Source organism: Mesocricetus auratus, unplaced genomic scaffold (assembly GCF_017639785.1).
Source record: "Mesocricetus auratus isolate SY011 unplaced genomic scaffold, BCM_Maur_2.0 Super-Scaffold_100004, whole genome shotgun sequence".
NCBI lineage: Eukaryota > Metazoa > Chordata > Mammalia > Rodentia > Cricetidae > Mesocricetus > Mesocricetus auratus.
The window spans coordinates 80,782,533-80,805,909 of NW_024429189.1; the positions used below are offsets into that span (position 1 = coordinate 80,782,533).

At 38.2% G+C, this 23,377-nt stretch overlaps 1 protein-coding gene across 2 annotated transcripts in view; it reads right to left on the reverse strand.

Annotated features, from left to right (window-relative positions):
* Nucleotides 1-532: 532 nt before the first annotated feature.
* Aqr (aquarius intron-binding spliceosomal factor) overlaps nt 533-23,377 on the reverse strand; it is a 79,405-nt gene continuing 56,560 nt past the window's right edge. For both annotated transcript variants that reach the window (XM_040746015.1, XM_040746014.1), the window contains exons 24-35: nt 22,142-22,251; nt 19,295-19,430; nt 18,084-18,293; nt 16,098-16,235; nt 15,268-15,339; nt 13,995-14,182; nt 13,062-13,233; nt 9,869-10,039; nt 7,806-7,891; nt 5,600-5,774; nt 3,516-3,629; nt 533-1,095 (exon numbers count right to left, since the gene is read on the reverse strand). In XM_040746015.1, the coding sequence (XP_040601949.1) occupies nt 784-1,095; nt 3,516-3,629; nt 5,600-5,774; nt 7,806-7,891; nt 9,869-10,039; nt 13,062-13,233; nt 13,995-14,182; nt 15,268-15,339; nt 16,098-16,235; nt 18,084-18,293; nt 19,295-19,430; nt 22,142-22,251 (1,884 nt within the window). In that variant the 3' untranslated portion in view covers nt 533-783. The remainder of the gene's footprint in view (nt 1,096-3,515; nt 3,630-5,599; nt 5,775-7,805; nt 7,892-9,868; nt 10,040-13,061; nt 13,234-13,994; nt 14,183-15,267; nt 15,340-16,097; nt 16,236-18,083; nt 18,294-19,294; nt 19,431-22,141; nt 22,252-23,377) is intronic.

The window sequence follows — 23,377 nt, forward strand, 5'->3', positions numbered from 1 at the left end:
AACAGCTGTCCTTGGGTGCATGTTGCCCCTGGGCTACAATGGGTGATTCTAAACTGTTTCAGGTTCAGAGAAGAAAATATGTACATGTTGTCTGGGAGACTTCAAAGACCTTTACCCCTTGGCTATTTATGTCCTAATAAGAATAAAGAGGGTGGGGGGCAGGGGGAGAAAACACTAAAGCCTGAGTGTGCTCAGAGAAACAACCTGCTACCCAACTAGGACTCTGTTCACAGCCACTGAAGGGTAACTCTAGCATCTTAGGCCTCTTTTTTTCCCTAAAGATGTTCACTAGACTTGTTAAGTATAGGCTGGACTGAGGCTTAGCTGGATGCTTGTCTCTAGCATCTACAAGGTCCTGGGTTTGATTCTAAGCAGGGCATAATAGAAAGTTTAACAGAGTGCAAGCAATCGGTACTAGGGAGGTGGAAGCAGGAGGACCAGGAGTTCATGGTCATCTTTAGCTGCACAGGGAGTTCAAGGCCAGCCTGAGCTACATGAGAACGTTGAAGGAAAAGGACAAGTATGCCTTACATATTCTATAGAAAACAGTTTTAATTCAGGTATTATTACAGATACATTCGGCAATCAAAATTATTTTCTCTTCTGACTGAACAAATGAAAACTGCAATTGTTTATATATTTACAAATAAAAAATATACAAAACAAGGAAACCAGCTAGTAAAAATAAGGATGGAACATTAGCTGGTATCAATAAAGTCACATAGCAAGTATAAAATAAAGGGTAACTATAAATGGAATGTCCCGGGAAAGGCTTCAGTTAGGTTATTGGGTCTCTGTAGGGACAGAAACAGCATCTTCTAGGGTGGTAGCCTTTGCTGCTGCAGAGACAGGCTCAGCTGCAGTAGCAGTGTCACACAGAACAGAGATATCTTCTGTCTCACTGGAGGCTGCCTCGGTCTGACTGGAGCTCTCAGGCTGAGAGGCTGGAGTCTCTTGACTCAAGCTGGCTTCTGTTGGACTGGGTATGATGTTAGCTTGAGCAGCCATGGATTCTTCTTCTGCTTCCATTTCTGTTTCTTGACTCTGAACTTCCTCACCTTCTTCCACCATTGCAGGCGGCAGTTGTAAGAAAGTCTAATAAAAACACAGCAAGATTGTCAAGAGCACTGGCTTATATAAAGCTGAGCAAGCTTTCCTGTTACATCACTTTCTCAACACACTGCTTCGCTACAGTTTTTCAAACACTGCTAGCTACCTGATATGACAAATTGATACTTTTGAACAATGACCATGATTCTGCTAATGGCAAGACATAATATGTCTATGTGTCACATGAAAAGACCAACATGAAAAGTTATGAGAGTTTTAATCAGAGGACTTTTTGATATGGTTGCTAAGGAAGCACAGTGGTTGGTTCTAAGTAACGGCCACATCAGTGTGGCAGATCATGGTAGGGAGGGAAGGAAGGACAGAGCTCAAGCCTCCAGCTCGTTCATCTGGGAGAGCAGACAGCTGCCCATGCCTAGCCCTTTCTCAATGCCTTGGCAGCATGGAGTGAAACCATAGTTTCTTTCCTCCTAGCTTTGTTTAGCTAGTCAGAGATTTGAAAACTCTCTGTGAGTTTGAGGCCAGCCTCGTCTACAGAGTGAGTTCCAGGACAGCCTCCAAAACAATACAGAGAAACCCTGTCTCAAATAACAAAACAAAACAAAACAAACAAACAAACAAAAAATAAGTACCACTCAGAATAGCAATGGGCACTCAGGGCAGAGCTAAGAGATGGAGATATATAATGTTCATACTGAGACAGACTCAAAATTGGTAAGGTACTCATTTCCCTAAATTGACCCCAAACAATTTCACTCATGGAGACATTACTTCAATTACAGTGGGCTTTTTTTATAGGGCTAGAAATTGGCTGACTAAGTATAGGTAGAATAGGTCATTTTTGAAAAAAGAATGGACCTAAAATATTCAATTTGCCAATTTTAAGATCTGCTGATTCTAAGTTACAGTAATCTAGGTGAAGGGATGGACAGTTACTCTGAATAGTGGAGTACAGAAAGAACATTCATGTAGAGAGTCAGTATTTTGGGTTTATTATTATTATTTGACTAACGTTACAAGCAGTAGTTCGAAAGAAAATAAAACAATCTACTGAGGAAATGGCAGTAGAACTACAGAATATCCACATATGGATGAATAAGTACAATACTGCATAGAACCTTGCCAGAAATGTACTCAAAATCTGTCCTACTTGTAAACACCATAACCTGCATGGTAACTGGTAGAGGGTAATCTGTGTCAATGGGTGCTAAAGTAAATACTTTTAGGACATAGAAGAATGAATTATAGGAAAGTAATTTTATGCATGGATATCAAAATTCAAAACTCTACTAAAAGCTGCTTTACAAAGAAAAAAACTTATAAAAACATGTGTTTGATAAGGGACCTGTAGGTGGGAGACAGAGTGTATTACAAAAATACATATGGACAGACTCATCCCCAAAGAGGATATTTACGGGGCAAATAATAATACAGAATGATGCTCAAATGAAGAAAATGAATTCTAAAAAACAACACTCCCCTCCCCACCAAAAACCTGAAGCCGCACTGAGCTCACTATATTCCTAATGTCCCTGCTAAAGAAAAAGGCTTACCACTTTGGAAATCAGTATGGAGATTCCTCAGGAAAATGGGATCAGTCTACCAGAAGACCCAGCAATTCCACTCTTAAGCATATACCCAAAAGATGCACATTCATACAACAAGGATCTTTTCCATTATGTTCATAGCAGCATTATTTGTAATAGCCAGAACCTAGAAGCAACTTAGATGCCCCTCAACTGAAGAGTGGATAGAAAAAATGTGGTACATTTACAAAATGGAGTACTATTCAGCAGAAAAAAAACCAATGGAATCTTGAAATTTGCAGGCAAATGGATGGCACTAGAAGAAACCATCCTGAGTGAGGTAACCCAGTCACAAAAAGAGAAACATGGAATGTACTCATTCATTTATCGGTCAGCAACTCTCCTTGGAGGTAGAAGTGCAAAGTCTTTCACAACAATTACTTTGTAATATCCCACAATGGACACAATCAAAATGTATACCAACAGGTGTAAGGAAGAGACCATTTCTAGCAGTAACCATCACAAATGGTTAAAAAAAAAAAAAAGGCTGAGAAACAACAGAATAAAAAAGTAAAAGTGCATATTGGATGCTGGCATTGGTATAAGTATTTAGAAGGCAAACAATAGTCCATGGTGACGGAAATCACAACTCTATGGGCTTAGAGAAGGATAGGAAGTCAAAGTGAAATGAGAAACAACAGCTATGTTCACTATCTAGATTAAGTGATAGTTTTACGAGTACAGAATGCATCACATTGTACATTTTGAGCAAGTGTATTGATGCCAATTTATTTCTAAAGAAAGTTATTAAAATATGACTGCTACATGAATAACAATATCTGACTGTAGACTCTTCATAACTAATTAGTTTTAAGATTCACTCCATATTTGCAGAAATGAGCAAACCTTGAGTAAACTCACCTGATGATAATGATGGGTAGTCTGTATCAAATGCATGTACATATTGTACACAAAGTTCGCCATCTGGGGCATGTTCTTTATTACCTGTACTTCATGAGGTGGTCTTTCTCCATTCTTAAGAAAGAAAAAAAAGAGAGTGAAGCATCTAGAGAGAAAAAAAAAAAAGAAACCCAGAACCTATCTGAATTTATAAGAACTACCAGGGCATGGAGGACAAGGAATTCCAAAGCCAGAGTTGAGAGAGTACTTCATGGATATTTAGAAAAATGAAAGACAGTTGAGAGTAATTGCTGGTAAGTAAAACAGAATTTCAGTATGTGAATTAATATCAAAGAATCATTAAGATAAAGCCTTACAAATAGAGAAAATAAATAAACATGGTCTAAAACAGTGATTCTCAACCTTCCTTGATGCTGCAACCTTTTAGTGCAGTTCCTCATGGTGTGGTGACCTACCCCCCAACAATAAAATTATTTTAATTGCTACTTTAATTTTGCTACTGTTATGAATTGTAATGTAAATATCTGATATGCAGGATATCTGATATGTGAGACCTCCAAAACGGTCGTGACCAAAAGGTTGATAACTACTGGTCTAAAAGCAACCATTTCCATTACTGCCTAGGATCCAAAGAGAATCTACATTCTCAGAATGAACATATTAGAACTATTTTTCCTATCTATGTTTTTCTGAAACATAAGATGTTAACATTTATTATTATTAACATGGAGCCTATCAGCCATGGAAGTGATACTCAAATGCCTGATCTTAAGCTTTGCAGCATTTTGTGAGGCTACTACCGAGACACTGTCATAGTGCAGACCCCTTATCTGCAGCACCCTGACAACTAGATTCTGCAGCTCTGCAGTAGGATGAGGGGAGTTTTATAAAGCGGTTTCTGAGAAAGATCACTCTAACAGTAAACAGTAAACTGAAGTAAACACAATTTGTCCTTCTCCTTCAGCTACCTTACAACTTTCCTGTTTGCAATCGCTGATCACATGCAAAAGTCTTAAGTTTCTTACTGTAGGGATCAATGTGGAGATGTATGAATATAGAGACAAGATTTCCAGGGAAAAAAGGATCCTATTTATAGTAGCAAACACATAATAGCGAGTCTATAAAAGAGCTAAGTGTAGAGTTGCAGGGTGGCTATCCAGGCAGCAGTCAGGGCTTTTGTGACACCACCCCACAATCCCCCCTCTCAATTCCCTTTCCTCCAATTTTCTCATAGTAGCATTTCTTAAAAAAAAACAAACAAACAAATAGAAACATCTTTAAAGAGAAGTGGTTAACATTACCATAAAACAAGCACACTGAATTTACTTTGTTTCAGGGGAGTGAGAAATAAGAAGTTTACTGCATATTTAAAAGTTTTATTTAAAATTTAATAGACCTCTGGGACATTTCATTAAGTGAAAAGCAAAAAAACCCCAAAGTCTGCAGCATGCTCTAAGAACATAAAGTAACAGTGAGAATATAATCGTGTGCAAGAATATAAGAAGGAACTGCATTATACTTTATCCTACAGAAAGAAGTGGAGGAAAGCCAGACAAAGGAGGAGCCTCCGGAGCAAGAGTAGTGACAAAGAGGAGGAAAGGGGGAGAGGAGACGTTAAGTTGCATGTGTTTTTCTGCTCCACCACCCAACAATGCAAGCTTTGCAAGAACTAACTAGATTACTCTGTTAAGTGACAACTGGTGGACAAGAGGCGGTGTGAGGTTTTTAGAACATGAATTCTTGAGTCGACTTCCTGTTTTCAAATTTTGGCTCCTTTACCTACCTGATGTATGGCTAACTATTTAACTTCTCTTACCCTTAGCTCTCTGTACATGTACAGTTAGGACAATCAGAAACTCTCCTCTGCTACTGAGATCAAATGAGACAATGAATGTGTGGTGTTAATTTCTGATACAGAGTAAATTTCAGTTAGTGTTAGGAGTATTATTTTTATATAATGCAGTTCTTTGGTGTAAGGAGCATTTCATATCAGTGACTGGGTATTCTTGCTAAAGTGGTCAGCTCTAAGAGAGGCCGCTGTCCCACTTGGGGCACACTGCTCCACACAGTGATGAAAGGCCTACCTTTCTGGAGGTTGGAAAAGGTTCTGTTGGAATAATATGCAAATGCAGTGGGCGAGCAGTGAGTTGGCTGAAAGCAGGAGTCAGTTCGAAACAATTTTGGAAGAGGGACACTCTAGCGAAGATATAAAGGCCAAGCCTGGCTCTTGACATGGCTACCACCAACCGACGGACATCCCTTTAGGAAACAAAATAATCAGCATAGTTTGAAATGAATAATATATGTATACCGCCCCTTTCTCCTTGTTTTACATAGACCACTAAATAGACTCATTGTAAGATATTGCAATAAAAACCTTAAGGACCTAACAGGCATAAGGCAAATCAATGTATGTGATTAGTAAACTAAGTAAGTGAATGCTTCATTCATTGATAACATCTTGTTAGTTAGAGCATGTGTGTGCACATATGAGACAAAAGAACCAATGTACTGGTTTAAAAGATACAAGTAGCCCTAATTGTAGCCAGAATCATAGAGGTTCAGGTGAAAGTCATCAATGACTGCATCACCATCAATCACTGTGACAATCACCTTCTTTCACTTTCTCCCTAGCAATTTCCTGGGCTCTATCAAGATAAAATTTTCCTTCCTAGAAAATTCACCAGTTTTACCTTAGAGTAGTAATTCCTTTTGCTTCTCTTCATACTCCCTAATGCAGAGTTATGAAGAGATCCTAACTCCTCAGTAGGAGTTCTTTCACAGAAATAGAAAGGAAAATGTATACAATGCTGTCTAGGGTGAAATGGAGTGTTGAAGGAAGGAAGCAGCTTGAACTGCTTTGAGGAATCCCTGTGTTACAGTGTTCAGTTTCCTTGTCACATCTAGGAGGCTTTAACCCTGGATACAGCACTGTCCAGGTCCTTCTGTGAGAATATTGACTTTAGTCTTTGGTACTGTAGCAGCTAAGAGGCTTTTATAAATATTACCTCCATCACACATGAGGAAAGCAATTGAAATTTTGGGTATATTCAAGTAAAGGAATCCTCCAAATTATTTGAATGTGTCCCACACTGGCTCCAAACTCTTCAAGGATCGAGATCATGAAAGCTAAATTTATTCCTACATATCCAGAAGCTAGCACATTGTCAAATAACAGATGGATAAAGGTGTTTTAATGAGAAAATCTGGAGATGCATGGCCATACTGAAACCACTTTCTTTTAAACCCTCCATTCATAAGCATTTTTAGTTTCCAGAAAATTAGGTAGAGATCACTATAGATTTTTATTGTACACATATGGTTGTTTTGTGTTCATGTATCTGGGTGCAGAGCTGGTACCCACAGAGGAAGAATATTGACGCTTGAAACTAAGAAGTTCTAGGTCAACAATAATGGTCATTCAGACAGTAGTTATGTCAGTTAGGAAAGGAAACTGTTTTCAGAAAAGACCTAACTCTACGCTTGAAACTTCAATAAAAGCAAAAATAAGCTAACTTTAACACTATCACTTTGTAACAATTTCTTAAAACATTATTGTTTTTGTTTACTCTTCCATAAAGATTATCAGTCTAATAGAATCTGACCTAAGGCCCAAAGAGATCTGAACTTAATGACAATTTATGAGAGCTTGGAGAAACCATCTCTTTATACTCATCGAATAAATTAAGACAATGAACTTCAGCTCTCCTGACTTTTGCTGGTAAGTCACATGAGATGAAGATTTATATAAAACCAAACAGTTGCTTTGTAATAAGAAGATATTACCCCCATAAATCCCTAATACATAAATACATCACAAAATGGTAAAGATAGGTTGTTGTTTGTTTGGACCATTCATAATCTTGGGAGAACAAATGATTACTTTATCCTCTCACGGAGCTGAAAAGATGGTGGGGAGAGAAAAACCAAAAGCCTTGTGCACTGAAAATGCTCCTGAAGAGGCTTCCATCCACCTTAGCTTCTTTGGTTCCTGATACGGTTCCTAACAGATCCAAGGGTATTAAGATTCTATGGTAAAAAAAATTCTTTCTTTGTGTAAATGGTGAAGAAGCTCCAATTACTACAGCATTATGAGGTAAACAGTCAGTAGTAACAGCACTGATAACTATATAAGGGGTCTGATGTTATTTGGACAGAAAAGTACTACAAGCTGCCATAATGATTAATTGTAGCATTAACTCAATACATTTAGAACTACTTTGTCACTGAAGCTCAAAACTGAAATAGACAGAGCCTTTAGTAAGAGTATAGAGTTTGAACCTCACGCACCTCAAATGGCCCACAGCTCGGGTCCGCACTAGAGAAAGGAGGATGTAATCATTCTGCTGACCTTGAAATCTATCAACAGTTGTCACCTAGGGAGAAAAGGTGGTATTATTTTCAAAATTCCAGCAAGACATTATCTAAACAAAATGCTAGAAACAAGCATCTCACCTTGAAAATTATCTCAGAAGAAACCTAATAATATAAATTCTTGCTTGGAATTGCAAAAACAAGACAGTGAGCGCCACTAAAACATGGTAAGTACCCTGGATCACATACTCCTGTTACTCACTCTCTGATCTGCAGCACTTGCCTACAATAGCTAACAATTAAAGAACTAGTCTTGGAGTACGCAGCCTTCAACCATTAGACTGCCAAGCTTCAGAAGGCAGGCTATGTTCAGCTTATTAAGTGGCATTCTAAATATTCAAAAAAATATAGCTAAGTATACTCATTATATTACTATTCAATGTGTGTCCCTAGTATTTTGTTCATAGCATTCTTGTCAAAGTGAAAAAAGAAATCTTCATAGTACTTTTTATTCAGTTGGAAAACATACATATGAATAGGAAGAGGGGGTTCATCAAGATTCTAGCCACCACTTTTAACTCTTAGGCCTTCATCCCTGCTCTATGAATTTAACAAAGCTTACTAATTCCCCTGCCTGAATTATCATTTATGGTTCCTCTGACTTTAGGAAGTCTATAAAACACTTCTTTGGAAGTGGACTTCAGAGGTACAAATTGACAACATATACTCCCACGCAATCACCACCACCACCACAATGCCATCACTCGGGGCCCTGCGGTAAACAAGCAGGCAACCTCCTAGCTCCAGGCAGTCCCCAATCTACTTCCCTCATTTTCTGCCAGCTCAGAACAAGCACAGTAGTGGGGCCATGAAGTCTTACACCAGCCTGTCAATAGCATAAGGCTTCTGTGGCTTTTCTGTGTTGTACTTAGAGATGCTCACTCTGTTCTGCTGCTGAGCAGCCAGGCTCCCATTAATGAGTGCGCTTGTTAACGGGCACCAGAGTTCCTTTTACTCTAGGGATATTTAGAATAAAGCTACATTGAATATTCCTTTTTTTTTTTTTTTGGTGGACACATTTTCATCGCCGAAAGTGGAACTGTAGGGCTATGTTAAGTGCGTGCTTAACTTGATAGGCTGTCAAACTACTCTCCAAAGTTTGTGAGTCAATTTTCTACACTCATCAGTGATGTCCCAGTCCCTAAGTTCCAGCTGCTCCATGTCCTGACACTATCAATTTTTACAATTTTGTTGTTGTTGTTTTTGTTTTTCGAGACAGGGTTTCTCTCTGTACCTTTGGAGCCTGTCCTGTCACTCACTCTATAGACCAGGCTGGCCTCAAACTCTCATAAATCTGCCTGCCCCTGCCTCCCAAATGCTGGGATTAAAGGTGTGCGCCACCACCACCTGACCAGCTTTTACCATTTTATCCATTTGTTGATGTACAGAAGTATCATATTGCAATTTAAAATTTTTAATTTAATTTTATTCAGAGACTCATACAGGCCAAGCTACAAATTTGATATATAACTGGGATGGCCTTGAAGTTCGGATCCCCTTGCCTCCGCCTCCACCTCACCAGGATTGGGATTACAGGCACGCACCACTGGGCTGAGTTTATGTAGTGCTGAGGGTGGAAGCCAGGACTTCATGAATGCTAAGCAAGCAGTCTACAGACTGAACTGCATTCTCTGTTCCCTTTTTGTGTTTTCATTCATATCTTCCTGACAGTTAATGATGGTAAGGACAACTAATTAAGGGCAGGGATCTTTTAGTTGCTATTTGTAGGTTTTGTATAAAATACGCCCTGCTCACTTGCTGATTTTATATTAGTCTGTCTCATTTAAAATGACTACTAGAATTGACATTCTGAAGCAAGTCTTGTCATATGTAGACACTATACATGAAAATTCTGTTGCCATTCTGACCTTCTAGAGAGCTTGTCTGTGAAACAAAGTGGAGCAATATAAACAACTCATAATAAATGCAAACCTTGCCAAAAAGATGAATATGAAAACATACTACATTCATAAAAGTACCTTGTTTGGCCTTCCGATCAATGGATTATTCCCACATCGTCTATTGATGATGTCCCGAATCAGGTGCTTTTGTCCATTGTATGTTGTTAGAATACTGATCTTGTCTGCAGGGTAACCAAGCAGGCACATGTACATGAAGAGTGCTACTACATACTCTGCTTCTCCAAGGTTCTGTAATACAAGCATAGACACATTGTACATTAATCCCTCTATGTTTCTACTTCATAAGAGCTTACCTATCCATCACTTACTTATTTTGAGCACATCTTAAATGAAAAGTTAATAACTTTGATAGATAAGTGATTATTTTGGTAAGTTGAAGGATAGCCTTATTCTAGGTTAATATTGACAAAACTCTGATGTTTATAATATATTTATAACACAGGACATAAAGGTTAATACTCCTGGGACCACAATAATCATGATATATAGTCTGTACAATATACACTAACTGCAGCTGTGAAAACAAGCATTACTATAAAGGGGTCAATTAGCTGAGGACCCCATACACTGTCCAGTGTACCTAGACGTACATGTAGCAGTACTACAACTGACTGCACTGTGCACAGCACTTTCCTAGCCTCTCCTGCTTCCTGATGTTTCCTGTGATTTGTTTCTGCTGTCTTCCTTTTGTCCCTGAACTGGACTCACCTAGGTAAGAAGAAGTGCTCTCAAACTGACAGTCTGACTCACTGTTAAGTTTGAGGCTCTGGTTAAAGATGGGTGATGTGGAGCTCAAAGGCAAGGGCTTTACTGAACTTCAAAGTGAGAAATCTGACCCGCAGCTATTTAATCCAGTTCAGTAGAGGCCAAGTTCAAGCATCAGTTGAGAAAGTGAAACAAAAACATAAGCACATCATCAAAAGCAAAACACAAAGATAAGAAGCTGGATTCCAGACGAAGGCAAGAGGAAAATTACTGGATGAACTTCAGAGACATCATTTATATCCAGGTTCTTGGTGACAGACAGTCTCAATTATCTCTTTCATTTAAATTCTCTAGTTCTTTGGAAGATAGGAGACAAAAGAAGCCACATGACTGTGTAAATCTCCATTTTCTATATTGGTAGCAAAACACATTTATCTAAGGATCAGCTCCAATATAGATAAAAGAAGAAACCAGGGACCATGGAAATGACCTTATGTAATAAATGCTAAGGCTGAATAAAATCCAGTTTTGAGGGTTCAGGTATTTTTGGTAAGATTGGGCACTGAGTTCTCAGCAAACAAAAGCCAATTCTTCATGTGGGCAATGAAGACTGCTTAATCCAGAGCTCTGCTTGAGTCAGACGTGAAGTTCAACGGGAAAATAAGTATATTTTGATGAGCATTTTAGAGGCTGGGCACATAAGTCAAGGTTGCTTCAATTTAGGGATTTTTGTTCATTTTCCATTTATTCTCTCAGAGATTAATTTTAAAAGTGTATTGTTTAAATGCACATTCATCATATTTGGGGGAGGATAAGGTTTTCAATACTTTAGAAATCATTTAACCAATAGCAATCATCATTTGAGAATATCCTTATTTCTTGATATACTTAAAACTCACCCAGAAATAGAATTAACAAGTAAGGAAACAGATGAGTAACTATGTAATGAAGCTACCAGGAGACACCAATCAATTCCTGAACTCCCTCAAAGGTGGAGGCAGGTAAAAACCAAAAAGGTGGACACCAGGAAACATGTTTCTACTTTGACCAAGGCTCTAAATGTGTTATCATTTAAAGGTCACGTTTGTTCCTAGGCTTCAAGCATATGAGAGTAACTTTAGCATTTCTTACGTATAGAAGAGTTTAATTTGATAACTGTTTGAATTATTTCCAAAATAATTGGTGGTGAAAATACTTCAGTATGCTAAGTCTTTATAAACTCATCCAACTTCTTGTTAAGAAATACTAGGAGAGAACAGTGTTTTTAATGCATAGGACAATTTATGTGCCTAATTATTTTCCTACTAGAATTGCAAGATCAAGTGCTCTCTGATGTAGTGATTTATTCCTGTTAAGTATTTACTCATTTTTTTTCTAGGTGAAGTGTTTCTCTTTATTGCATTTTTTAATGGCATATATATATATATTTTTTTTACGAGACAGGGTTTCTCTGTATTGTTTTGGAGGCTGTCGGTCCAGCCTGGCCTCGAACTCACAGGGATCTGCCTGTCTCTGCCTCCCGAGTGCTGGGATTAAAGGCGTGTGCCACCACCACCCGGCTGATGGTGTAATATTTTTAAAGGTTTATTTTTATTTTATGTATGTATTTTGCTTGCATCCATATATGTTCTCTCTCTTACACACACACACACACACACACACACACACACACACGCTACCCACAACCAAATCCTCTGGAATTAGAGCTGTGGACCACTGTTAAGCTGCCCTATGGATTCCTGGAAGTGAATCTTGGTCCTCACAAAGATCTGAAAGATCAACAAGTACTTCTAACCACTAAGCCATCTTTCCGGCTCCCAGAGTTACTTTTGTTTTAAAGCTACTGAGTTCTTTATGCAGATTTTAGAATTTTCAACAATGTTTTAATTTACATATTTATGCTTTTCACAAGTCAATTAAGATTTTTCTTTATTATTTTTGTTATCAAGGAGGTCCTTTCTTACCACATCACTACATACTTGTCAATATTTACTTTTAGTATTTTCTACTGAGTTTTTAGTTATTCTTTGTGTATCTTTGATCCATCTGAAATTGATTACTTTTGTGTAGTAAGGTGAGGCTGCAATCTTTCTTTTTCTCAATAGATGGTCATGTGGCTCAGTGTTACTGAATTTAGCCTGTTGCACCCTTCCCCCCATGGGGGTCTGCTGACCAGCTTGTGACTAGGAGCTTCTAGCAAAACACCTCTTATCTCCTCCTCCCAGTAAGGCCTGCATGCAAGTTCCTGTTTTGTGTCTGTCCTTATTGTCTAAATGCTAATTCCTGTTATTGGCCATCCCTTGGAGGGTTCTGGGAAGTAGGATTCTGACCTTGGTGGTTTTCCACCATGCCTGCTATTGGTATATAATGCTCTGCTCTTGTTAAAATAAGCGCCATTCTACTTGTAAGAGTGAGCCACTGTCTTTGTCTTCATTTACATCCTTAGCCCTTCGCTTGGATCTTTGTGAAGTGTTGTAGTCCTGTAACCGGGTTGCTACATTAGCCAGACAAATGTAAGATAAACTCCAATGCCATGCTGTATTACCTGATAGAAGTAAGGATTAGGCTCCGATTCTCCCACTCCCTGAAAGTCTTCCACATTGATGAGCTGGAAGTCATATAGCAGACCAGCATTGGCTGTGCTGAACTCTGGTAGAAGCTGCACATGTGGTAAATTGCCTAAATTCTTGTAGCGCCAGTTGTAGAGGTTACACAGGCTATCCCAAGAGAAAGCCCCCCAGAACACAAAAGATTAGCAAGGTGGGACCCTTCAGTATACAAAAGGACATTTTAAGGAACCATATTTTTCAGTTGTCAAGTTTGCTCATCTTTTTAGCAACAATACTTAGGCTACTTGTTCCAAGTAAAATGGCAGCTCTCCTGTGCTCCTTTGTTAACACTGCTACTATGTCATAATCTACAAAACCTGGGAAGACCTCTAAGTGAGGGCACTGGGAAGACCTGGGGGGGCAGTTGGCATTACTTATGAAGTTAAGAACCAGTGTTTTACTCTTGTTTACTTTGATTTAGGTTTTATAATTACATTAAGGCTACATTTTTTGGACACAGGATGGAGTGAGCCTTTTTAGTCCTTAATATCAAATTTAATGAAGAAAACAATTCCTTTGGTCAGTATATACCATATATAATAGGCAATACACAGCCGGGCGTTGGTGGCCCATGCCTTTAATCCCAGCACTCGGGAGGCAGAGGCAGGCGGATCTCTGTGAGTTCGAGACCAGCCTGGACTACCAAGTGAGTTCCAGGACAGCCTCCAAAGCCACAGAGAAACCCAGTCTCGAAAAAACCAAAAAAAACAAAACAAAACAAAAAAAAAAAAACAACAACAAAAAAAAAAGAGGCAATACACATGGATTCAGATTTATAGAGGACAGGTTCCTAGATCTCAGAGGAGGCTAAACTTTATGTAAAAGACGTTTCAGGGAACTTCTGTCCTTAACTAGAAGTGAATTCTCACCTTGCCCTGGCTCTCCCTTGAGCATCGAGATCCACAGTAGGAACGCCAACCCGGACAAAGCGAGTGAAAAGAGATTGTTCCATATTCGAATACTTCTGAAAGGCCATATTCTTAATGACTGGAGGTAACTGGTGGTGATCACCAATCATAATCCATCGTTTCAATCGGCTGAACCCATCTTGAGGATTCTAGAAATGAAAATTAAAGAAACACCACAATTCTGTAATCAATACATTACTAATCGGCTTCTAGTTTACCAAACAGAAGACTTGTTCATCAGATGACTTCGTTAATTTACAAATTCTCAAGCTTCATCGACTCTATAAAGGAGCCTAGCAAATTCATAAGATGAATTACTGGGCAAAGAAGCAAGAGTGGGTGAAGGTCTGAGGCCTTCAATGGTAATCAGAAGACATCATGAAGATTACGGTCAGCACTAAACAAAACATAAATAAGGAGAAACATGCCCAGAAACAGAAAGGGAAAAATGTCAAAGTGAACACCTGGTATCAAAAGTATGTCAGGAAGCTTTGAAGACCTCGACAGTAAAAACTATGCCATTAGTAGCTTCATATGCTACTAACTTCAATTTCTTACTCTCAATGTCCCCGCGTTCCTGGAAATATATCCTGCACTGGATATAGCAAATATTAAGTTTTATATTATGACAGCTTATAAAAGTAATTTTGATAACTAAATTTACCTGTAAATTAAGCACTCTAGTCTTATATTGGTAATTACACATTTTGTTTTAACACATCAATGATAAAGAATATCATATAACAAGAAACATTCTTAAAATAAAACTACTTGGTTTTAAATTTAGGCATACAATTAAGAAAAGCAATGTATCTAGAGAATACCAGAAACAACCATAGAAACAACTCAAACAAAAGAAAAGACAAGTAATACATCTTCCCTCCAAATTACATAATAATATAATTTTCTTGATTAAAATTCACACACACACACACACCAGGGTCTCACTACGTAGTTTTAACTGTTCTGGAACTCACTCTGTAGACCAGTTTGGCCTCTGCCTCCCAAGTGCTGGGGTATGCTACAATGCCTGGCTTAAATTACGTATTTTTAAATAGTCTCTCAGAGGGAATACAAAGTCATGAGTAGATTAAAGGGAGAGTTTACTGGAGAAAACGGAACAATCAAATACAGTGAAATCAAGGAGAGCACAGAACCACGACAATCAGCATCCTAAGTGCAGCTTTCCAATGCTCATGAATTCTTAAAGTCTTTTCTGACCTTTATTTCTTACCTGTAGAAGAAGAGGTATAAAGGTTTCTATCTCCAGAATCTGAGCAGCCTCTTCCATTAAAATGTTGTCATACTGAAAAAGAAAATCTTGTCAAATGGTAGCTGAAAATTCAGTTACCACCATAAGCCTAACAATGGTCAAAAAGCCTTAGTAATTTCATATTAAAACAGCAATGTATAAACTAACTATTCATTCAAGTTCACAGCCTGACAATTCTCCAGTCATCCTTAATCTCAGAAGATGAAGATTTACAGATCTGTGTTCAAGTGAGTTTTGATTAGTACTGCTAACAGTGACAAAGACTCTGAAAATTCAACTTTATTACTCAGTCATTAGGTTCTGCTTATAACTGAGTCATAAACATCACATCCCCCTCATATTTATCATACAGTAAATTATTTTAATATCTCATCTAAGAGTAAAAATGAAATCATCCTACTCTAGACAGACAATGGGGACCAGACACATGTTTACTATGTGAATAATGTTTGTAGATAAATGTCTCAGGTGAAAAGGATTCTGAAATACTACTTTCATAGCTTTTATATCTGCTTAAACAATCTTTTAAATAAAGTGATAATAAAACTGAAATCTTAACTATGATGAGCTGGTTAGACAATCAAATGATGGATATTAATTGGCAGACAAGGTATTCAAAAATTAAATTATATTCAGCTTCATTAATCACATGTTACATTACCACATACTTTTTAAAAAAGCTTTAAAACACTACACATGAGACCTTTATAAGAAAGAAGCCAAGCATCACAAAACGGAGAGTGAGGAAATGAAGACCCAATGAAAAGATGAGCTAAGATGGAAGTCTTTACCTTGAAACCCAACTTCACCAAGTCATGTCGTTTCAAGGCAGCATGAGTACAGGTCATAGCAATGATTTTGGCTTCTTTCACCAAAAGGTATTTAGACCTGTCCAGTCCACTGCGAAGCAGTTCTGAGGCTCTAAATTCCTACGGAGTGAGCACCAGCAAGAGAGAATTTTAGGATAAGAGTTTATGTGTACACAACCACAATCCACCTAATCCGACAGTTCTTGAGACATCAATAATACAATACATAAACACACTATAAACCAAGCCTAATACACCATAACAAAAGAATAAGTTAAGCCTAATAAGTTATAATTTATTTTGTTATTTGGATCTGTTTGAGCTCAAGTAAGAGTTGATATCCAAGCTAAAATTTGGACCTTTCTGCATATAAGCTATTTGCATTACAAAATTGAGTAAAATATCAATTACTAATGAACCTGCATTATTCAAAGTCCCTCTAAGAAAAGAGAAACTATTTCATATATTCTTACCAAATAGCAAACTACTGGTCATGCAAGTGACTAAAAACTCAGCCTGGGAGATGAATTAATCTAGAGATTGCTAACAGCAAGGAAGTCACTAGGAAGGATAAAAAGGAGAAGTGGTGTTGTCAGAGCCCAGGAACTTGGGCTACCCCATCAGCTGGAACTATAGTGTGCCTGTCTAACAGAAACTGGAGTAACAGAAGGTAGGTGACATGGAACTCAGGGTCATTGGATCTATAAGGATTGGTCTGAAGCTCAGTTGTGGCAGAGGGTGGACAGGTATAACAGTATCAGGTTTGATCACACTTGAACATTACACATGCCTACTTCAATTTTATAACATTTTGCTTCTCAAATAATTTAAGCATTTCTATTTCAGGCGAGTTGCTCTGTATAGCCTTCTCTGCACTCCTCAAGGAGGCAGCTGCTACTATGTATTGAATATATTTCTATCCTATGATGCTGTGTTTATGTAATAGCACTGTAATTTTCAGGTATAAAATTGTTATTATACTACATACCCATCTATCTACTCATAGCATCAACATTTACTAAGTATCAGCTATGTGCCAGATGCTAGGAAATGCGATGGAAACATATTTAGAGACAGAAAAGATACAAAGTCCCTCTTCTTTGTACCTGGAGAGACACCTTCTATATGTTCTTTCTAAGGAAACAAGCTGGACCATGACTCTTAAAAGACACTGCAAGGAGTGTTTGTCATGGGGCTGCGCCCCAGAAGGGGATACAACTGGCTCTCAGCCAGTCTTCCCTATCTCCTGTGTGTAAAGATGGTCCTTGCTTCACTTTCATATCAGGATAAAGCACCTTGGCTAATATAGGAACTATATTTTGTATCTACTGATCAAGAGGTATGAGGAACTGAGAAATGGCATGTGTCAAATTCCCAGTCAAAGAAGTACTGGTAAGTTTCTGATGGAGGGGGGCTGTGATATCAGTAGCTCAACTGGCAGAGTGCTTACCAACTGTGTACAAAGCCTGGGGGTTTGAGCCTTATCACTGCATGAATTAGGTGTGGCGGTGCACATCTGCAATTCCACTACTCAAGAGGTAGAGGAGAAGCAGAACCTTATAGTAATTTTCCAGCTAAAGAGTGAATCTGAGATGAAAAGGAAAACCAAACTCTTAGGAAAACATTACTTAAATACTAGTAGAATAAAAGGGGTATAACATTTTAATTCTTGCTTATTTCTTAACTAAAACTCCACCTGGCTGAGTATGCTAGTGCATGCCAGCACTTGGAAGGCAGAGGCAGGAAGATTTCTGTGAGTTTAGGCTAACCTGGGCTTATTTATGCAGAAAGTTCCATGCCAGGAAGGGCCTACATAGCTATCTCTCTCTCTCACATATACACACAGTAAATATTTGCAAAACTTTTTCTTTAACTATCTGGTTTGTATTATCTGACTATTTAATTTGCCTCATTAAAGATAAACCACAAACTTTTAAAGAAACATTATAACAAGTTGAGAAGCCTTACTTCAAGCTGAGTGAAGATTTTCTTAATATGTCTGAAGCACCCTTCAGCAATTTCCATGTCTTCTTCATAAGATCTGCCTTTAAAGATGGGCTGAGGTGCATTGGCAAAATACTCATGGAATGGGAAGAATGTGGCGACCTCTGCAGCGTCTGGCAAGGTGCTCCCTGTATTTTTCACTCTGCTGATGTATTCTTCCCAGCGTGACATCACCTATAGGAAAAACCTGAGTTGTACTTTGCTGGCTACATTATGCATTAAATAAAGTAAATGAATCTAGTGAAAATGAACTAAGGCAGACTACTTTGCAAGCCAGTGTATGTCCTGTTTCTTTCACAAAAACCATAAAATCTCATTTTGAATGCACTCAAGTGGTTTGTGCAGCCACTGGTGAGATTCAGCCCATTCTCTTTTATATATAAAAAATTTCAATGTTACACATTTCTAAAATACACAAACAGCATTATAATAATGAGAACAAGGAACATAAAATTGGCACTATTTGATTATGTCTTAATAAACTTGGAATTATCAGTAATGCCAATGACTTACCATTTATTCATTTATGTCGTTTCCTATTTCTCAATGGTTTTCAAGCTCAGAAAAATTAATCTTAACAAAATCACAACCTTAAATTGAAATCAATTAGTTCTAAGAGATACTTTATTTTTGGGTATTAGAAAGAATAACATGCTTTCCCTTGTTAGTTAATAAAAGATATAATAAGACTATGTCTTTTGTACTTCGCTATGACTGGGTAGATAGAATTAGTGAGACAAGAAGAGAATGAGAATAGCAAAAAAGGGAAATGACTTCAACTGTAGCAATATCAGTTTTAAGTCAGAGTTGCTTGTAAAGAACATTGAACCATAAAATATGAAAACACAGGGCCTGGTAAAATGGCTCAGGGTAAATGTGCTTGCTACCAAACCTACAACCTGAGCTTGATCTCTGGAGTCTACAGTGTGAAAGGAGAGAACTAACTCTATAAAGCTATCCTCCCCCCACACAAAATAAGCAAGTAAATGCAAAACAAAACAAAAAACACCAAAAACCAAAAAATTAATAAAAATGCAGAGTGTTCTTAATAGTTTTGGATGCCATAAATTTTAAGGTACTAAAACAACAACAATAACACTTCCAAAGAAATCTCTAGAACTCAGGTCACTCTCCACTTGAGACAATTACTATCAAGCCCACCTGTTAAGTCCTACCTGGTACAGGAAGAAGTAGCCTGCCGTTTCACAGGTATATGAAGCATCTCCTGGAACCCCCAGACTCTTTTGTAATCGTTTCACTTCTTCTAAAAGTTCTATTCTTCGAGCCAGGACATAATTAACTCTTCCATACCTAGAATTATCAAGACAGGTAAGAAGGCAAAACTGTAATGAAAAAGCTTTGATGAGATCTATTAACAGAATTCAAGAAACCACCATAGAAACTATAAATGATCAGAGAGAAAGGAAAAAAAAAGAAAGCCCAATTTAACTTATATTTAATTATGAATGGTGGGTAAGTTAAACTATAAATGGTATATCTTGGGCCACACCACAAGGAAGTTACTTAAAGTATAACCAAAGGTCCAGTACTTGTATGCAAACATGTTAACAGTCTGAGCGGAGAGAAAAATCAATCAAGCAAGTTATCATTTTTTTGTACCTCTACCAAAACTTCTACCTATGTTATAATAGTGCATTCCAGAGCAGACCAATAGGCTGGGAACACAGAGTGGACAGACTGGGTACTGTGAGCAGCATTGCTCTGCTGACCTATCCTAAGAGCAGAGTGTTTCAGAGGCTCTGAAAAGGAATTTGAAAATGCATCCTATGTTATCTGTATTTTCTGGCACTCAAACTTATTTGGTGAGTGAGAATAGAAGTCTGGAAGTACCTTGCTCAAAGATACATGGGAATAAACCTAGTGCAAACAGAATTAGACTAAGTCTATACACACTCCTTTTACAACACCTCAATGTCTGAAATACAAGCGGTCTAATCAGTCGCATCATGGGACAGGCTTGACAAAGGAAGAGTTCCATTTCTGAATTTCTAGGTCTTCCAGTGTGCAGAGGCTACCAGAGGCAGCAGGGAGCAGGAGGAACTGGACTATATTTATGTTTCCCTTTCCTTCCTTCTCCCCCTCCCTCAACAGTGTTTTAGCCCAGGTGGGCAGAAATCAATTCTCTTCTTTCTTTGCCTCCCCAGTCAAGGATGGGGTCACAGGCTCCCATCATCACAACAAGCCAAACAGGGTACGTGCTCTGAAGAACGAAGAGTTGAAAAAAAAAACTCACATGAATATGAGCATATGATATGTAACTTTTTCCTGTTTGCTTGTCTATACTTTAAAATTTTCCTACAATAGACACTGGTCATAGCAAAAAAATTTTTTTTAAAATTACAAATTCCACTGAACTTCAATTCTCTTAGTGTTATGCTCACTGAACTCTGACCAATTAGATTTAGAATTTAACTCATTTTTTTTCCCCAGACAGTGTTTCTTTGTATTGCTTTGGAACTTAAAGGCATGCACCACTACTGCCTGGCCTCCTTTTTCTTTTTTTTTTTTTTATCATGTGATTTGAAACCATTATAATTTTTTCCTCAATATATGTTTTTATTTAAATTAGAAACATGAATGCTTCACATGTCAATCCCAGCTCCCTCTCCCACCCCTCCTCCCTTGTCCCTCCACCCAATACCCTCATTTTCCCAGGGAGGGTGAGGCCCTCCTTGGGGGGATCTACAAAGTCTGTCATTTCATCCAGGGTAGGACCTAGGCCCTTTTGAAACCATTATTATTATTATTATTTTAATATTTTATTTGTAAATTTAAATTTAAATTAGAAACAAGGTTGCTTCACATGTCAATTCCAGGTCCTTCTCCCTTTTCCTCCCCTCCTCCCGTGCCCTCCTACCAACCCCCCCCCCCAATATCCCCTCATTTCCCCAGGGAGGGTGAGGCCCTCCATGGGGGTGTCCATAGTCTGTTATTTCATCCAAGGCAGGGCCTAGACCCTCCCCCAAGAGTTCAGGGTGAGAGTGCATCTCTCATTGTTGGATGGGAGCCCAAAGTCCATTTGTATACCCGGGATAAATACTGATCTACTGCCCAAGGCTCAATAGATTGACTAGGCCTCCTCACTGATACCCACATTCAGGGGGTCTTGACCAGTCCCATGCTGAGTTCCCAGGCATCAGTCTGGGATCCAAGAGCTAACCCTTGTCAGGTCAGCTGTTTCTGGGGGCTAAACCAGCCCAGTCTTACTTAACCCCTTTGGTCATCAGTCCTCCGTCTCTGTGCCTGGCTTCCTTCTAATTCTTCAAGTTTTTATTGTTACTACTTTTGTGTGCATGCACACAGAGGAAAGGCAAAGAACAACTCTGTGAAGTTGTTCTCCTTCTGCTATCATGTGGAACCCAGGGTGTGCATCTTCAGGAGGGAATCTCCTTACACACCATCTGAACTGCTCCCACTCTATTTTTATAAATGGCCCTGGCATGAGGAAACACCCAAGGGAAGACTTCACAATTATCACCAGCTGATCCAACTCAAGAATCTAGAGCTGTTCTCTTTGTGTAGCACACTAACTTTTTATAAGCTAAGTATTCAGTGAACTCTGAATACACATGACACAGCAATATAATATTCTGATGTCTATTACCACTTTAGGTCAATGATCATATACATTAAACAAACAATATGTTAGATATGTACACCTGCTAATTGTGCTTTTTATCTGAATTTTTATATAAATTAAATGAGTTACTATAATTTGAAGAAACAAACTGTTAATTGTAGAAAAAGTTACACTTGCACAATTTTATTCCACTTACAATAAGTAATATTAAATAACGAATATGGGGTTAGTCACGTAGAACCAAAACTAAAGTGCACCCTGCCTATACTTTCAGGTCAACATAGAGATTAAGCAGCCGACACTAGAATCTTTTGAATTAAGTTTGATTATTCACATCTCTTTTCTTGGTATAGTTTTAATAAAGGGGAAAAGGTTACAAATTCTTTTGTGCATGTTTCCACATTCACCCCCATTCTCTTACCTGCTAAAATCTTTCTCTGTCTCCAGCTCTTCTTCTCCATGACCCAGACGCAGGAGGTGCCGTTCATCTATGTCTAAAGCCATGATTTTCTCAAACAACTGGTTCAGAGCCTGGTCAATAGGGCAAATGGATAAACGTGAGTTTAAAAGACTTACTACATTCTTTAAAATAGAACAAGACTAGTTTCTACAAGGATACAGTAATGTCCAGTTATATAAGAATCAAAATTCAAATGGAAGAAATCAGGTTTACTATTAGTCCATTTATAAACTTTAACAAGATTATATTTAATACTAAATTCTCATATTTGCATTATGTACACTTGGCCAAGTGAGAAGCTGGAAATTATAAAAACCACCAACATCTAAATCTCTACGTCTAACTTATAAAAAGAGGACGGAAGGCATTGGTTCAAGGGCTAGTCCTCCAAGTGGTGATGGTTCCTAAAATAAACCATTTGAGTTTCATGTCACCCAACAGTATTCCAAATTGGAGAGAATAGAAAATAATTCAGCAATTGCTAAGAAAGGGCAGTGAGATGGCTGAGTATAGAGTTTGCGAGGGTAGCTTCACTCAGAGGGCCAGAGAAAGTGCATCATGCAACTCTGTGGCCCAAAGCCCAATTCTCTCTATACAATGAGCAGAGAGCACTTGCTGCCATCAACTGCTCTGATGAAAACCATTTAGAACTCACTTCTCCCTACCTCTGAAATGTTTATTTTAAGGTCTCTCTCAAATCCTAATAGTTATTCTCCAACCTCTATGGTTAGGGAAAAGTTCTGCATGAAGCAAAACATTTTGCAGAAAGGTAAAAGTCTGATAATTTTGGAAGATGCACTAAACAAAGGCATCATTTATAGTGTTGGCCACTGGTCAGCATCCTCCTCACTTATCACTAGTCTAATCCTGCCCCTCAAGCATGTTCAGGCTCCACAATGTTACATGCATTCTTTGCTGCCAAAATTCTAGCAGATTTAAGGATGGAAGGCATTACTTTTTTTTTTTATTTAAAATTCCCACTATCTAGCTTTTCAAAACTCAGAACCCAATCAGTAGGAGTGATTGGTATTATTTGTTATCTGTACTAAAGATTGAGACAGAAAAAAATATATACTGTAAATTCAAACAAAAAAAAATCAAGATTTCCTTTTGAGACAGAAAGATATTGGCGAAGTGCTTGGATGAGACAGTCAAGTGAAGACCTGACGAACAAAACACTACACCAAGGGTGTCTGA